Source organism: Sceloporus undulatus, chromosome 3, assembly GCF_019175285.1.
Source record: "Sceloporus undulatus isolate JIND9_A2432 ecotype Alabama chromosome 3, SceUnd_v1.1, whole genome shotgun sequence".
Classification (NCBI taxonomy): domain Eukaryota; kingdom Metazoa; phylum Chordata; class Lepidosauria; order Squamata; family Phrynosomatidae; genus Sceloporus; species Sceloporus undulatus.
The window spans coordinates 73,898,915-73,913,878 of record NC_056524.1 but is presented as its reverse complement, the minus strand read 5'-3'; the positions used below and the strand labels follow the sequence as shown (position 1 = coordinate 73,913,878).

Below are 14,964 nucleotides of genomic sequence, written 5' to 3'. Positions count from 1 at the left end.
ACAGTGGTGACACTGCACTAAGAACATTTGAACATTGCAGTAGCTATAACAGTAGCATACTAGAGGTTAGGAAAAAGGATCATATACCATTTTGTCTACCACTTTTGCTTATATTTAGAATGCTTAATCATCACATTAATATTACTACAATAGCTAAAAAAACTTTGGATGAACTTTGAAGTCCACCATTTGGTTTCATTTGATTCCTCATCACAGCTGATTATTCTTTAATTTTTCTCCCATGATTATTATATTAATTAAGTCTGAATTATATTTACCAGTTTTAAATTATTTTAAGGGAAATGTTCTTGAGTTACACTGGGTAACTTCTAAAATTCCTTGTTTCTTGATATTTATGTTTATAAATATAATGTTTTCCTTAGAACACTTTAGATGCTTGGAGCAGTGGCCACACAGTGTCACATCCTCCAGTACAGCAACAAGTACATACTTGGTGTTTGACACCACAGAAATTACAGGTAAATTTTTAGATTTGTATGCTTTTTGAAAGTAATGCAGGATTATCATAATTAACCTTCTGCCCTATATGTAAGCTTTCCTTACTTATGATAATGTGTCAAAATGAATGTTTTTCATATTTGTAGCTTTCACTGGGGAATGTTAAGGGAATCAAAACAAGAAAGTTTAATACTGTGTTATAGGCAGGAATTAATTGTACATTTTGAAAACTTTAAATACAGTTGGCCCTCCGTTTTCACGGGGGATCTGTTCTGGAACATCCCCCCCATATGTGCAAACGGAGGTTCATGCATATTCAAGCCCCATAGGCTTGAATGTGGCGTGCCCCCAGGGGCAAAGCCTGGGCAAGTGCACCATTGCAGACAGCATAAGTCACCTCTCCGCAGGTAATTGTCATAAATCACCAGATCCTCAAGTTAGGAGGGGCAACTATTATATAAAAGGCTACATTTTAATGGAAATTAAATTGTAAAAAAATACCTTATTTGAACATTTGTAAACATCCTACCATGTTAAAATATAGTTTAATATTACCTACCATTGCTGGTGTTTAGCAGTGTTACTCTATTTGCGTAGATGGCATCATACTTTTGGATATCTAGTTAGGGACTCTGGATGAGGGGTAAATTTAACACACTTCTCAATTGCACAGGTGGTTGCCGAACCATTTTCATGAATGGTAGCATGCATTAGGGTCAAAAGAAGAAACGCACTACCTCTTGCACTACTGGAGATGTCAGCAGTCTTGTACTAGTGCACTGTTTTCCTTTGCTAATATTGCATTGGATTTAGGCTGTGGAAATAACATATAGTTGCTGAGTGTAATAAACCTTCAGAGGTCCATGCATCACTCTTGTTTATTTTGAACTGGATCCAGTTAAGACCTAGTTCGTTGTTGCTTCCTTTCTTCCAGCAACAAGACACCTTTCTGCTGAAGAAAGGAAAATGACTAAAGAATAGCTGAAGTAACTTTATTGGGGACATATAAGAGCCACTAGAATTTGTCAGTGTGCTTACAATACTGATATGCTGTTTCCTACAAAATAGCATAATTTCTCAGACTCTATCTATGTGTGTTATCAAATGTAACTATATTTTATTACAAAATTGTACACAGCTAATATTTACTGTCAGTTGTTACCTCAGTTCTGTGTAGCTATATGATGATCTCTTCCCTATAGACTATATACAAAGACTTAAAATAGTATTAAAATATTATTTATTATTTGTAAATAATTTGTTTTACGTCTTAGTATGAGTGAGTCCCGTATTAATTTTAAGTATAACATTTTTAGAAGAATGGACTTTATGTGTGTATGTACTGAGGAATAGATGATTTCGGAAGATATATTTGGTGATATGAATTGTTACAAACAAATCATAGTTGGAGCCTAAGTAACATGTTTTTATTTCTTTTTCAGCACTTGGAACAGCTGCGTGCAAATAGAAATAATTTAAATCCAGCACAGAAACTTATGCTCGAACAGCTGGAGAGTCAGTTTGTCTTGATGCAGCAACACCAGCAGGTGCCAGCAAACACATTTATTTATTTTCTATATACCTTCTATGTCATCTTCTTTTTAAAAAATGACCCAAAATCCAAAGAAGTGTTAGGCAAGCTTCAAAAGCTTTGCAAGTGCATATAAGTGCCTTTGGCACAGTGTTATATTGCATCCCAGCAAAGATAATTGGATGGTGATAGCATTTTCCTTAGTAGCCCATTGCAAGTTGATATAGAAGTGGCATATGTTTAGCCAATGGCATTTTAACATTTATGTGCCTAAAATGTATAAACTCAGTCTTAGTGATATTAGTGAATTATGTTAGTTTATACAGAGTGTCCAGGAAATAAATTCAGAAACTTCAGTTGATTCAAAATGCTACGACTAAGTACTGGCTCCAACTGGCCAATCACGAGTATATTGGTATGATTTATTTCAATCTGCAGTTCTTGTTGTACAGTATATATTTGGGCTCAATTTAAGGTTCGAACTTAAGAACCCTAAGTTGTTGGATTGTATCTTATAAGGTCTATTTTCTTTGATAGGTATCACAGTGTAGTAGACTGTTCAGCACAGAAGGGCTTTTACTGTGGATGACTGCTACCCACAAAACATTCTCAGTGATGGTGGCAGCTTTGCAGAATGTCCTATTTACCACCAAAACCTAATGCAGTACTTTTTTGAGAACGTTGCTTTTACTTTTAAATAATAAATAAAACTTTTATTTGTATCCTGCTTTTTGTATAAACAATCAAAGAGATGAACAACATATAAAATCATATAATGATATACACAATATCCCCCCCTTAAAAAGAATTAAACAAATTGAGATTAAAATTACATAAATAACATTAAAATCTAATGATCGTGGGTAGAGTCTTGGCATAGACCAAAAGTGTCCATAGTGTATGGGAATGAATGTTATGTGGCCGAGGACTTTATTTGGGAAGAGATCCGTCTTGACAGCTTTTTAAAAAGTGTCTAAGTTGGTGATTTGATGGATCTCATCTGGCAGTCTTATTCAGCCGCCTGACATCGTTAGTTAATGCTTATACTTGCTGAAAACAATTGTTAATGTTTTTATTGTCCTCCTACTGTACTGTTTTTGATGTTTGCTTCAACTTTGTCACTCTTGATGTGATGAAGTATGAAGTAATTTGTCTGTCTGTTTATTACTAAAATATTTATGCTCTGCCCTATATCAAAAAGTCTCAGGATGGAGCACAAACAATAGAAGAAAATAACAGTGTAAAGCTACAACATTGTAAAGAATATTAGAATTAAAAAATAATGTAAAATAATTTACCCTGCGTACTCGTCTATAAGTCTAAAAATTTATGCCTAAAAATTGATCCCAAAATCCTAGGTCAATTATGGTAATGTGATAGCAGCTCTTTCAGATTTCCCCATGCATTTTCTTTCTGTCCTGAACCAAGCAGATAGAGTCCTTGGCGACAGACTGATTTCTGTTCATTTAATAGTCCCTCCCACCCACTGGCTTTGCTGTCTTGGGAGTGAACGCTGAAACACTGAAGCCTCGTATTGATTGCTGCTTCCCTCTTGTCACCCACATACACACACTGAAGGAGCCTTCAAGTTTTACACTCAACCTATCCACAGGTCATGTCAAAATCCATAATTTTGGTCTCAAAACTTGCCCTCATCTTATACATGAGGTTGACTTATAGTTGAGTATATATGGTAAAACAATACAGTTTAAAATTATGTGTCGAAGTAGAATTTTACCATATAGTCTGCCCATGCTCCCTAGATCCTGAATAAAGCCCAAAATTTAAAATAAGGAATGCACACATTAGAAAAACAAACTCACTCCCTTTGCCTAATAAGTAGACCCCTTGGTTTCTTGAGAAGGAGGATATCATAGTTTCTTCCCTAATGAAGGAATGTAATCATGCTTTGATGATTTACAAGTGCACAGTGTCTTACAGATGTTGACCATGTGAGTAAATTTCCACTTTTGCCTACACTTTGCCCTGGTGGCGCAGTGGTTAAATGCCTGTACAGTACTGCAGCCATTCACTCAAAACCACAAGGTTGCGAGTTCAAGACCAGCAAAGGGCCCAAGCTCGACTCAGGCTTGCATCCTTCCGAGGTCGCTAAAATGAGTACCCAGACTGTTGGGGGCAAATTAGCTTACTTGCTAATTAGCTTACTTGTTGTTCACCGCTATGATCTTTGGAATAGCGGTATATAAATAAAACAAATTATTATTATTATTAAAATACACAGAAGAGCAGTTCACCAGTATGTTTTTTTCAAGCAAAAAGCAGCCATTTATGCAGTTGTTCTCACACACTAGTCATTATAATATTGCAATACCATTTAAGAACATTTATAACTCTATCTGTAGTCTGAGGGTATCATACAGTATCTGTTTAATCAAAAACAAAACAGCTTGCAGAAAGCATTAATTTGTTCGTCCATTCACTAATATGTTTTACTTTTTATTCCTTTTGCCCCTTTAGATGAGGCAGACAGGAGTTGCACAGGTACGATCTACTGGAATTGCTAATGGGCCAACAACTGACTCATCACTGCCTACAAACTCAGTCTCTGGTCAGCAGCCTCAGGTTGCTCTAACCAGAGTGCCTAACATCACACAGCATGGAATCCGTCCAACCTGCCCTGGGCAGCCTATGGCAAATGGACCCTTTCCAGCAGGCTCAGTTCCCTGCAGCACAGCAAGAACGCTGGGTAGTACAGACACTATTTTGATAGGCAATAATCACATAACAGGAAGTGGAAGTAATGGAAATGTGCCTTACCTGCAGCGAAACGCACTCTCTCTACCTCATAACCGCACAAACCTGACCAGCAGCGCAGAGGAGCCGTGGAAAAAACAACTATCTAACTCCACTCAGGTATGCAATATATTTTCCTGTTTTTATGCTCAGTAGTCACCAAACATTTTGGGGCTACCACCTCCTTTCCTCTTGGGCAACAACCGCAGCCTCACCCCCTTGTATTTCACAAAGCTTAAGCAGGATACTAAATTTGAAAGCTGCTTTTTGCCACGTCTTCCTCACAACCACCACCACCATCACATGCTCTATCTGCATGGTCCAGTCAGTCAGTCTCAGAATGGTGCCGCTTTAAGCCACAGAAGTGATGCCCTGTGCCCAAGCCTCACAAAATTTTCCCAATTGCCACTGCTACTAGTAGTGAAAAATTTGGCTAAGGGAATGAGCTCATCCAAGCAGGCGAAGAGCAGGAGATTCCACCACATGAAGCGATCAGTGAGGCTGCATGTTGGTTTTAGGGGGCCCTGAAAAGAAGTTCTCATCCTCACCATGGTCCTAAAGGCTGCTGGTTCCCCATGTCTTTTTTGCACAGCAATACTTTGACTGAAGGCCCCCCTCCCTTTTTCCTCATCCCTCCCCTGCTGCCCCTTTTTTTCTCACTGCTCTCTTTGGGAATGATTGATACAGCTGAATGCTGATATTTTAATATGACATCATGTTCAGTGATCAGAAAGCTCATAAAACAGCTGCAAGCTATAATTGAAAATTATTATTCATGTTCATTAAGAAAGTGTAACTAGCTTTCTGCAACTCCTGTTCATTTGGCCTTTAAAATGATAATCTGCTGGAATTGCATTCACTTCTAGATTTTTGACACAACAAAATTCCCATTCTGTCCTTTTCCCCAAAGAGCAGAAATGGCTTTTTTTTTTTGTCCACCACAGTCATAAAACAACATGCAACTTCATGGACTGTTCCCACTGTGCTCCTCCATTCAGTGGTTGTAAAAAAAGGCTTGAGGGAACTAAAGTTGAGCTCTCATGCTCCTTTCCATTTGTTCCTTGGTGATACAAAGTACAGCAAGAGGTAGTGCCTGCAGAGACAGAGTCCACCCCCTACCATACAGGAATGAATGTATAGCTAAAGCTCTCCTTAGAAAGGGCTGTGTTTTATGTGTGTGCCTTAAAGTTGTTTATCAATTTATAGTGACACCATCCATTTTATAGGGTTTTCTTAGGCAAGGGATACTAAGAGGTGGTTTTGCCAGTTCCTTCCTCTGAAATATAGCTTAATGGACAAGGCAGTCGCTAACCGCTCTTTGGCTAATGACCTCCAAAGGAGAGTCCAGCAACTTCTGAAGCAGTCTTTTTCATTGCTGAACAGCTCTTAATGTCAGGAAGTTCTTTCCAGTGTTTAGGCAGAATTTGTGTTCTTCTAATTAAAATAAACTGATTTGTGTCCTAGTCTCTGGCACAACAACAACCAGCTCTCACCATCTTCTACATGACATCCATTCAGATATTTAAACATAGCTATCATGTCACCGCTCAGTCTTCTCTTCTCCAAGCTACATATAGTGGATGTTTTTCCTTGTAGAATTTGGCTTCCAGAGGTTTGACCATTTTGGTGGCTTCCCTCTGGACACATTCCAGCTTGTCCATATCCTTCTTGAACTCTGGTGCCTAGAACTGGATACAGTATTACAACTGAGGTCTGACCATGGCAGAATAGAATGATACGCTTGCTTCCCTTGGTATGGACACCAAACTGCTGTTATTGTATCCTGGAATTGAATGTTTTTTGTTTTGTTTTGCTACCAGACGATAACATGAGGCCTATATAGATCCTTAAAGGCTTTTTAACTATGCTGCTGTTAAGCAAGATTGTCAACCATCCTATATATATGCATTCTGTTTTCCTACCTTAATGTAGTAATTTACATTTATCTCTATTGAAATTGATTTTTGGCTCAGTTTTCCAGTCTGTTAATGTAATTTTAAATCTTGACTCTGAGTTCTGGAATGTTGTTGTTGTTGTTGTTGTGTTCTTTCAAGTCATTTCCAGCCTACAACAACCCTAAGGCAAACCTGTCACTGGGTTTTCTTGGTAAGATTTATTCAGAAGGTGTTCGCCATTGCTTTCTCAGATGCTGAGCAAATGTAACTTGTCCAAGATCACCTAGTGGGTTTCCATGGCAGAGCAGGAATTCAAACCCTGGTCTCATGGAGTCTTAGTCCAACATTCAAACCACTACACCAAACTGGCTCCCTTTGCCTTGTACTATTAGTTACCCCTCCTAATCTGCACCTCCTCTGTTCTGTCACCCAACTTGTCTGAAAAAACATTGAACACCTCCAGGCCCAGGACAAAACCCTGATGTACACCCCTCTATGGTGCAGGGTGTTATCTGTACGCTGATGACACTCAAATATATTTCTCGGTCATCAGCGACAACGACAGATGGCATTTCTCCTCTCAGTCATTGTCCTGAGGCAGTAATGGACTGGATGAGGGAAAACAAGCTCAAACTGAATCCAGACAAAACAGAAGTACTTATAGGGCCAGCCAAACCAGGCATCGGGTTGCAACCTCCAGTCCTGGAGGGGTTCATGCTCTCCCCAAAGGACTGTGTTCGCAGTCTTGGGGTGCTTCTTGATCCATCGCTTCACATGAGAAATCAGGTGAATGTGACAGTCAACAGCACCTGTTATCAGCTTCGGCTGATACACCAACTGCACCCTTTCCTGGAACCAGGGGACCTTGAAACTGTAGTACTTGCACTGGTAACCTCAAGACTTGATTTTTGCAATGCGCTCTACATGGGGCTACCCTTGTGCCTAGTCCGGAAACTGCAACTGGTACAGAATATGGCAGCCAGGTTGGTTTTTGGAACATGAAGGAGTGACCACATAAGACCAATATTAAAGTCACTCGGCTGGCTGCCTATTAGTTTTCAGGCACAGTACAAGGTGTTGGTTATCACCTTTAAGGCCCTACATGGCTTAGGCCCAATTTATTTAAGGGATTGCGTACTTCCACCCCATGCCCTCAGGGAGGAATTTACTCCAGCCTATAAAGACCAGATTGACTGTGATGGCATCAAGAAAGCTGTCAAGACGGATCTTTTCCAGCAGGCCTTCCCAGAATAAACTACTCAGCCTTGTAATGACTCCACCATATAATGACTCTGCCCACCATTATTGTTTTAATTGTTTTATGTATTATGTACGTAATTTTAATCCTAAATTGTTTAATTCTTTTTAGGGGGGGTACTTTGTATATATTGTTTTAACAAAAAGCGAGGTACAAATAAAAGTTTTATTTTTTATTTACTATTAACTTTTCTTAGGGTGTAGACAAATTATTGATGAACACTCTGGCTTTTGTCAGTCAACTAATTAAAAATCCACTTAAGAGTAGTATAGTCTAGACCACTATTCCTCAGGCTATTTGATTTCGGGGACGAGCAATTATTGTTTTCCAGTGTACCAGGGACTATATATGTCCCTGTTGAATACAAGTTTCTTTCTTTCTTTCTTTCTTGGAAACAGTCAAGGACTGATAGCCAGTGGCTCAGTGACCAGCACTGATCCAGGGACCACCATTATGAGCAGCACTGTCATATATTTTACCAACTTTCCTGCAAGAATATAATAGGGAACCATCTCACTAAAGTTAAGGTATGCTGCATGCACAGCATTTCCTAATCTACAAAGTTTATAACTCTATCAAAAAGAGAAGTTTAGTTTGGCATGATTTATTTTTGAGTAACAACATTCATTGTCCTCCAGTCTGCTGATAATCTGCCATTCTAACAAATTCTCAAAGATTCCCTACCGAGACTCTTGAGATTACGTTTGTAAATTCTTTTAGTACTCCAGGATGCCATTCATCCAGCCATAGGGGCTTGAATTCATTTAGTAATCATAGGTATTTCTGTAGTACACCATTACCTATTTTGGGCTGAAGTTCAGTTACTACATAATTTTCTCTATTTCCACCATGTAGAGTACTTACCTTTAGGGAAAAGGCCAAGTTAATGAAGGGGCTGCACAATTCCTCCTTCATTTTGTCCTCACTAGCATTTCACCATCTTTTTTATACTGTGGTCTTCCTGTTTCCTTTTTCTTCATCTTTCTCCAAACATATAGCCCTCAAATCCTTTTTTAAATTGTTATTAACCTCTCTAACAAGCTTAAAAGGCATTCTAGGCTTTAGGTTTACTGATTTACAACAAATTAATCAGAGTAGTTAAAGTATTCAGTTACTAATATATCTCTCATTTTTAATGTTTGATTGTCCTGTTTTAGGAAGGCATCATCCAAGTGTTCATCATCTTGGGATTCTGCAGTAGATTCCCATAATTATGTCATTATTTCCTTCCCCAATAATAATAATAATAATAATAATAATAATAATTTATATCCTGCTCTTCAGCCAAAAGGCTATCAGAGCAGCTTACAAATTGTTAATTAGACATCAGGCTTACAATCTAAAGAGACAAGACACAAAAGGAGAAGAGAATGGTAGTGGGGAAGGGGAAAAGTCCAACAGATCTTCTCTCCCTCTGAAGCCTGGACCATGGCAGATGGACTGGAGGGAGGGCCCTTCTTCTTACTCTGATTAGGCCCGATGGAGCTGGCCTGTCCTTCTCTCCCTCTCGATGGTGGATGGAGGGAGGGCTTTCTTCTTCCAGGCAAGGCCCAATGGAGCTGGCTTGCCTTACTCTCCTTCTGGATGATTTATAATTTTTACCTGGAAGCTCCCACCTGTTTTCCACAGCTGAAGTCATGGAACTTCTTGTAGGTGCACACATCTTTGACATAAAATGGCTACTGTTCCTCCTTTCCTGTTTGTTCTCTTTATTTTGAATAGGCTATATCTTTCTATTACTATATTCCACTCATGACACACTTCCCACCAGACTTTATTCATGCATATTACTTCATGCATAAGTATTTGCTTTCCTGTGTCAAGAAAGCAGATTCCTCTTCTTTATTTCCAACAGACTTACATTCATGTAGAGACATCTAAGACAATGGTGCACTCTCAAGGTGCTCCCCAACACCAGTTTCTTCTTATAAAGGTAAAACTATCCCTATTGGCAAGGTTATCAAGTTGTGTAGGGAGCGGTGGTCATCTCCATTGCTAAGCCAAAGAGCCAGCATTTTCAAAGACTACTCTGTAGTCATGTGGCCAGCATGACTGCACAGAAAGTTGTTAGCTTTCCATTGAAGTGATACCTATTTATCTACTTGCAATTTTACATAATAATAGTAATAATTTTTAATAATACTTTTTATTTGTATTTTCCCGCCTCTCCCTGCGGATCGAAGCGGGATTACATCAACAAATTAACACCGTACAGATATAAAATACAATCAATAAAACACTGACATTATTATTAATTCAATAAAATAGCTAAATAGCTGACATTATTATTAATTCAATAAAATAGCTAAAACATCTAGAACATCTAAAACATTTTGAAAACATACATCATAACCAGAAGTAAAGCATTTTATCTTAAAGATCTCCTATAAGAGATCGGATGGATAAGCCCGCCAGAAGAGATCTCTCTTAAGTGCCTTCTTAAGGGTATCTAAGGTGGTGATAAGACAAATCTCTTCCGGTAGGCTGTTCCATAGTTTGGGGGCTGCGACCATAAACGATCTATGAGAAGTTGACATTAACCTGGTCTTATAGTATTCTAATAAATTCTTCCCAGATATTCTGAGAATGTGGGGGATTGTGTAGGGAGAGGCATTCCCTCAAGTAACTCGGTCCCAAGCCATGAAGGGCTTTAAAGGTACAGTAGTCTTGATTATCCGACATAAACGGGGCCGACTGATAGTCGGATACCCAAAAATGTCAGATAATTTGGAGGGTCAATTTGTCCCCAATGACAGCATGCATGCACCCGCGTCGCCATTGGGGACAAAAATCCCTCGCCTCCCCTCCTACCTCTCTCCTTCTTCCTCCCTTGTTCCCTCCCATCCCCTACCTCCTTCCCTACTTACCTTCTGTTTCCTCTGCAATGGCTTCTGTGGGGGGAGGGATCTTCCCTTTCTGCCAAAGGGTTCTTTGGAGCCATTTGAGGGAAAGGGAAGAAGGGAATGCAAAGCTCGGCAGGGAGGAGAAGGAGTCGGCCCGTGACCCCTTCTCCTTTCTGAGGAGGTTTGCCAGACCTGAGGCATCCCTGGAAGGATGCCTCAGGACCAGCAAAGCTCCCCGGAGAGGAGGAGGAGTCCTCCTACCCTCTCCTTCCTGGGCCTTTCTTCACCCAAAAGGAGTTCTTTCGGGGTGAAGAAAGGCAAGCCGGGAGGAAGAGGCCTCAGCACAGGCCCAGTCCTCTTCGCCCCAGACCTTTCCTCTCCCTCAACGGGCTCCCTGGAGTCCTTTGAGGTAGAGGAAAGGGAGACAGGGACGAAGAGGCCTGGCCACGTGCCCAGTCCTCCCCGGACCCCCTTTCCCCCAAAAGGCTCTTTGGAGCCCTTTGAGGAGAAAGAAGGGAGGCAGAGAAGGAGAGGCCTGGGCACCTGCCAGTCCTCTTCTTCCCAGACCTCCCCTTCCCCCAAAGGGCTCTTTGGATCCCTTTGAGGAGAAGGGAAGGGAGGCAGGGAAAGAGAGACCTGGGCACCCGCCTGGTCCTCCTCTTCCCGGACCTCCCCTTACCCCCAAAGGGCTCTTTGGAGCCCTTTGAGGGGAAGGGAAGGGAGGCAGGGAAGGAGAGGACTCGGTGGCTGCAGAGGACAGCCCCAGGCCTCTCCTTGGCGGCTTCATTTTCCTCAGGCCGAAGGGAGTCTGCGGATAATGAAGCTGCCAAGGAGAGGCCTGACCCAAGCAGGGAAGGTAAGTAGGGAACGAGGTAGGGAAGGAAGAAGGAGGGAGGGAGGGAGGAGGGGAGGCAAGACGAGGAACTTTTGTCCCCAATCCGACGTCCCATGCTTCTTCTCACAAATAAGCATGGGACGTCAGATAATCCAGAATGTCGGATAACCGAAGGTTGGTTAACTGAGACTCTACTGTAATAACCAACACTTTGTACTGCGCCCGGAAACTAATCAGCAGCCAGTGAAGAGTTTTTAACACAGGTGTTATATGGGCCGACCTAGGTGTTCCGGTAATCAATCTGGCTGCTGCGTTTTGAACCAATAGAAACTTCCGAACTTGGTACAGAGGTAACCCCATGTAGAGCACATTACAGAAATCTAGACGAGAGATTACCAGTGCAAGTACTACTGCTTCAAGCTTTTGAACTGCTAGGTTGGCAGAAGCAGGAACTAGTGATGGGAGCTCACCCGTCTTATACTTATATTCTTAAACTATCATCTCAGTACCCCCTTCTATCATTGTGACTATTGCCCCCAGTACTTTGAATCCCCTTGCTGTCTAGAATACACTGTTCTTCCCATACATAATTCAGTTCAGAGCCTTCCTGGACATGTTTTTGGGACTCCTTGGAAATATGTTCTTAATAGCTCCTCCACAGTGCAAAATTGAGACTGTTTGACATGAACTATCAGCAAGAAATGTTAGCGATGAGACACGCTATACAAGGTTAGATCATTGCCATGTTTTGGTGCTTTTATTCTGAAGACTGCCAGAGGCAAAGAATGGTTTTCAGGTTTTCCTGCTGATACTGGATGCTGCTTCTGGGTATCCACTTGAAATGTAAATGTAGATTTAGTTTTTTAAAATCCCATTTTTTATTTTTATTTTATTTTATTTGTAAAATAAAAGATTGATTTTTATCGCCTATGTTTGTGACTAAGAACTTAAGTAACCTCAGTAATATACTTGGGCATAACTTTCACACTTTCTTCCTTGTCTGGGTATTTTTTTTATAAAGAATACCTGGGAAGGTGGTGTTTGCAGAACAAATGATGTGTTTTTTATGCTCTTAGTATCTGATTTTGGGGGTGTTGGGATATGTTTGGAGAGTTGAGAAAGTGCTTATTGGTTGAAAAGAAAGTTGTCATTCAGATTCTTTTGTTTGTTAACTGAATGTATTTGTGACAGTATTTTGCTTTTCATTTGGGGATTGCTTTGGGAGTAAGACAGACAGAGATGTGTCAGCTACAACACATTAATGTGGGAAGACTGTAGCCAGGAGGAGGATATTTGTTACTTGAACAGCTGAAGTCTGTAACCATGTCTGAAGTCTGTAACCATGTTTTGAAAATTTGAACATTAAGGCAGATCATGATGAAAGTTTACAGACTATGGTTTGTTGTTATGTCTTAACTAAGGCAGAATTGACACACCAAATACCTCAGTTACTCACTTTTCAACAGATTTTGAATTGAAGGAAAATTATTTTAAGACATTAACATTTTATTTTGAAACATTTTAAAATATTGATATTTACTCTCCTCCTACTGCCCAAATATCTATCTGGGTTTCATCATAATTCTTACATTGAAGTATTTTAATTAAAAAATATACTAAAAATTTTAAGAAATTTTACATTCCTGTTCCTGTGAGGCAGGGATATAACTCAGACCTTTATGTATCCGATTTTAATTATGGAAAATATTTTTGTTATACTTCTAACAATGTTGAATTTTTAGAAAACCATTGTCATCATGTATGAAAATAGAAAACAGAACTGATTTATATCTAGAAGTTTTAATATTTCAGTGTTACCTCTAGTATATATAAGGTATGTCTTTCTGCATACATTTTCCCATGTAGATTGTTTGCATTTAGAAGATGGTGGATATCAGCAGTTTTTGTTAGATTTTATAGTAGTTAAAATAATTAAGATTAATAGGCAATGTACAGTAGTAAAAATAGGCAGTGTACAGTACTGTATTTTTGACATAACTTGGTAACAAACTCAAATATTAGTACTTTAGGATCTGTGAGTATATCATAATAAATAATTCTATTAATGTCTTTCTTGACTTTTACATTTGTACAAATGAACTTTGGTGCTCCGCTTGAAATTCTTGTACAGTGTGCTCGTGCCACACTCGGGCGCACTATACAGTGGTGCCTCGGGTTACGAAATTAATTCGTTCCGCGGCCGCTTTCGTAACCCGAAAAGCCTTCGTAAGCCGAATTGCCATAGTCGCTAATGGGGAAAAGCCGCGTTTCGTGCGAAAAAGCCGAAAAAAGCACCAAAAATTTTCTTCGTATCCCGAAAAAACATTCGTAACCCGGAACAATGATTTCCTATGGGATTTTTTCGTATCCCGAAAATTTCGTAACCTGGGTATTTCGTATCCCGAGGTACCACTGTATTCCTAATCATCTGAAAACTTAGAATAGGGATTCAGCCTGTGCTGGGATCTGTTATGCTCCCTGAGAAGATGAAGGTTTGCAGTTTTTGTGTTTGGCCTCAGCCCTGAGCCTGGAGTTCCAGACCTCTGCGATGGTCAGGACTTCATATGCACAGCTAAAGCTAATGGCTGTCTGTGCCTGTTCCTGGAACTGTATGATCTGGCACATGCCTAGTACATTCCCATTTTTAGAATCATAGAGTTGGAGGAGACTTCAAGAGCCATTTACATGGGGCTACCTCTGTTCGGAGGTTCAAAATGCAGCAGCCAGATTGGTCGTCGGAACACTTAGGTCTGACCACATAACACCGGTACTAAAATCTCTTCATTGGCTGCCAATTACCTCCTGGGTGCAGTACAAAGTGTTGATCATTACCTTTAAAGCCTTACATGGCTTGGGCCCGAGTTACTTGAGGGAATGCCTCTCCCTACACAATCTGCCCCACACTCTCAGAACATCGAGGAAGCAACTATTGGAATATGCTAAGACCAGATCAATAACAACTTCCCACAGAGGGTTTACTGCTGTAGCCCCCAAACTGTGGAACAACATTAGTTGGAGGAGATCCATCTTATTACCACCTTAGATGCCTTTAAGAAGGCACTTAAGACGGATCTCTTCCAGCAGGCCTAGCCATCCAATCTGTTATAAGAGAGTTAGAAATACTCCACCTCTATTTGTAATGATATGTATTTTAAATGACGATTTAGTCAATACATTGTATTGGTAATGGTATATTGTTTTATTGAGTGTATTTTATATGACATTGTAGTTTTAATTTTATAATTGTTGTTTTTATTGTTGTAATACCACCTCGATCCTCAGGGAGAGGCAGGAAATATAAATAAAAGTTGTTGTTATTATTATTTTTATTATTATTATTAATCTAACCACTGCTATGTGTGAATAAACAATTATTATTATTATTATTA

General features: G+C 39.8%; 1 protein-coding gene across 4 annotated transcripts in view; it reads left to right on the top strand.

The window, feature by feature from the left end:
- The window catches only part of KDM6A (lysine demethylase 6A), a 207,830-nt gene that overhangs the window by 125,723 nt on the left and 67,143 nt on the right, over positions 1–14,964 (top strand). For all 4 annotated transcript variants that reach the window (XM_042458871.1, XM_042458870.1, XM_042458869.1 and 1 more), the window contains 3 exons: positions 384–479; positions 1,902–2,006; positions 4,469–4,864. In XM_042458871.1, the coding sequence (XP_042314805.1) occupies positions 384–479; positions 1,902–2,006; positions 4,469–4,864 (597 nt within the window). The remainder of the gene's footprint in view (positions 1–383; positions 480–1,901; positions 2,007–4,468; positions 4,865–14,964) is intronic.